This window comes from Mus pahari, chromosome 14 (assembly GCF_900095145.1).
Source record: "Mus pahari chromosome 14, PAHARI_EIJ_v1.1, whole genome shotgun sequence".
Lineage (NCBI taxonomy): Eukaryota > Metazoa > Chordata > Mammalia > Rodentia > Muridae > Mus > Mus pahari.
The window spans coordinates 67,803,257-67,806,426 of record NC_034603.1 but is presented as its reverse complement, the minus strand read 5'-3'; the positions used below and the strand labels follow the sequence as shown (position 1 = coordinate 67,806,426).

Here is a 3,170-nt window from a genome sequence, read left to right as displayed (position 1 = left end):
CCTGCCTCTGCCTCCCGAGTGCTGGGATTAAAGGCCTGCGCCACCACGGCCAGCTTCATCATCTTCTTAAGAGTCTGCTTCAGAGAGACCTTTCCAAGGTCTCCAGTGCAAAGCAGGCTGCTCACCTCCAGCAGGGTAGAGGGGCTTCTAGCCCGGAGGATCTAGAGAAGGCTGGCAGCTACAGACTAACCTCTCAGCATCCCATCCAAAGTTTCACAGCCCCTCTCCCTTTCCCCGGGGACTTTAGTAGAAGAGATTTGCTTGGGTTCTTGTTTCAGCCCATTATGCTGCTCTGAAGCTAGGATCACAGGCATTTTAACTGAGAGGGGTCCCCAAGAACCACAGGAACCCCAATAGGAGTGTGAGGATTTGAGATTTGTAAGGGGAAGCCAATAGAGAATGTCACTTGAGCCAGTTATTGCTGTGGAAACTTAAGAGCCCTGCTGAAGCCTGGAAGACAGACACCCCAGAGTCCGCTCAAGGGGTGGGAAGCACCGACACTTGTCTTTCAACTTGTCTCTGTCCAGTTTGGCCAGAACAATGGTCTATTGCCAGATTCCTCTTAAAGGGCAGTAGGCACTCTTATCCTCTCGGTGCCTGTCTTAGTCAGGGTTTCTATTCCTGCACAAAACATCATGACTAAGAAGCAAGTTGGGGAGGAAAGGATTTATTCAGCTTACACTTCCACATTGCTGTTCATCACCAAAAGAAGTCAGGACTGGAACTCACACAGGGCAGGAACTTGGAGACAGGAGCTGATGCAGAGGCCATAGAGGGATGCTGCTTACTGGCTTGCTTCCCCTGGTTTGCTCAGCCTGCTTTCCTATAGAACCCAAGACCACCAGCCCAGGGATGGTACCACTCACAATGGCCTGGGCCCTTCACCCTTGGTCACTAATTGAGAAAATGCCTTACAGCTGGATCTCATGGAGGCATTTCCTCAAGGATCACTCCAGCCTGTGTCAAGTTGACACACACACAACCAGCCACTACAGTACCCACCCATACTTAGTTTTCCAACTGGATGAGAAGGCAGATGTGAGTGGGCAAGAAACCAGTTACACTCATGAAATTTGTTTGAGAAACAGAAAGGGCAAGTCTGCCGGGGGCACCTCAAGTAGGAAGGGGAGCCTGCCATGTTTGGGCAGGGAGAACATCCCAGGAGCTGAGAACAATAAGGACAAAGGAGAAGGAAAGAGCATGATGTGTCTGTGTGAGGAAAGGAAGGAGAAGAAAGAGACTGGATTTCCCAGGGCAGGAAGAAGGCAGCTGAGCTGGCACAGAGCTTTAGAATGGAGTCGTGGCCTCACTGTATTGGAAGGTTTAAACCTTCCAATAGTGACACATTTTGACCTATGTACATACACATACACATATACATATACACACAACACACAACACACACACACACACACACACACACACACACACACACGCACACGATGTTATGTGTGTAGGTGCATGTGAGTGCAGATGTCCAAGGAGGTGAGAAGAAGGTTGGATTCCCTCTAACTGGACTTATAGGCAGCTGTGAGCCACCCAATATGGGTACTGGGAGCTGAATCAGAATCCTTTGAAAGGGCAGTAAGTTTAACTGCTTAACCTCTGACCGGGCTCACACAGGTAGATCCTTGATCAGTGCTACCCTTGGGTCTGCCTCTAAGGGGTACTCAGCTCTCCCTCCTGCCTCAACCCCTCTCCAGTCAAGCACATGACATGACCCAGGGATACACTGGAAGCTAGTTTATTTTTAATATGTGTTGTAAGGACGGAGCTGGGGGGTGGCTGGAGATGGCTGGGCTCTGGAAGAGTGTCATTAGTCTTACTGCTCTTCATCCTCAGCACTGCGGCGACCAAAGTCCATCCATCCATAGGCCTCTACTTCTTCCTCCATTCGTGGCCTCTGCTTCTTGGACAGGTCTGAGGAGGGGACAGGAGGTAAGAATGGAGAGAAGAAGGCCAAGTCTCAAAGAACTGTGGGGTCAGTATGGAGGAACCATGGCCAAACCTGGCTGGCTCGGCAGCTACTACCTGCTACGAAGTGTTGAGGACCCTGGGGCCCCAGCTGCCTTCGGTGGTGAGAGGCTAGGCCCGGCTTGTCAAGTTGGCGCTGTTCCAGGTCCCCATTGGTCCCTGGTCCGGACGATGCATCCTGTAGCTGGGCGCGGGGCTTCCAAGAAGCTTCCGAGAAGGTAGCTAGAGCCAGCACTAAGACCAGCACACACACGAACAGTCGAGGCATCTTGTCTAAGAAGGGAAGAGAGCTGGGCTTCAAGACGGGGCTATTCCATAGTCACAGAGGTGGTAAAGGGCTAGATCAGATGAGCTCTAAGCTGCCTGGTTACAGAAAGAGAGAGAGGGAGAAGGGAAAGAAAGGGAGGAAGGGAGGGGAAGAGAGAGAGAGAGAGAGAGAGAGAGAGAGAGAGAGAGAGAGAGAGAGAGATCCTGTCCCAATGAACTAAACTATAGAACAAAAGACTTCCTCTGGTGTCCATATGGGCACTGGCCTTGCCACCCAAATGTGTGTGCACATGCACACACACACACACACACACACACACACACACAATTTCAAATGCAAAAATTCCCCCACAATGACCATAGAACAGTATTTTCCAGACTGCTCCGCCAGATGAGGCTAAGTCCTGTGACTCCGGTCCAGTGACACTTAAGTGACTCTTAGAGCTTAAAGCGAAATTTTAAGTAGCAACAACGAAGAGGCATGCACACACTAAAGGGTATTATAGATCATACACTGCCACTTGGAGACCACCAGTGTGTCCATCAGAGGCTGGGCCCCATGGTTGCTAGGCAACCTTGGAGCAGAGGCTCCGCTGTGTTTAGCTGATGAGCAGCAGTCTGCAACTGTACTTATGCAGCTAAGGAAAATAAATTAAACCCAGCATTTGCAGCCAAGCTGGAGGGGTGAATCAAGTCTGGGGAAACTACAGCTTGGACCTAAAGTAGAATGCCCAAGCAAACATCAAGTCCCTGACCTTATCTGTTCTTGGGACTTGATATTTTCTGTTTTGTTTTTGTTTTTGTTTTTGCTTTTGTTTTTTTTTTTTTTAACTTTTCCCCGTAAGAAAAATGTGTATTAAAAGATATTAGAGGCTGGACGTGGTGGCGCACACCTTTAATCCCAGCACTCGGGAGGCAGAGGCAGGTGG

At 49.9% G+C, this 3,170-nt stretch overlaps 1 protein-coding gene across 1 annotated transcript in view; it reads right to left on the bottom strand.

The window, feature by feature from the left end:
- Positions 1-1,728: 1,728 nt before the first annotated feature.
- The window catches only part of Gast (gastrin), a 2,953-nt gene continuing 1,511 nt past the window's right edge, over positions 1,729-3,170 (bottom strand). The window contains exons 2-3 of the mRNA XM_021213797.1: positions 2,032-2,247; positions 1,729-1,920 (exon numbers count right to left, since the gene is read on the bottom strand). Coding sequence (XP_021069456.1) covers positions 1,823-1,920; positions 2,032-2,242 — 309 coding nt within the window. The 5' untranslated portion in view covers positions 2,243-2,247 and the 3' untranslated portion in view covers positions 1,729-1,822. The remainder of the gene's footprint in view (positions 1,921-2,031; positions 2,248-3,170) is intronic.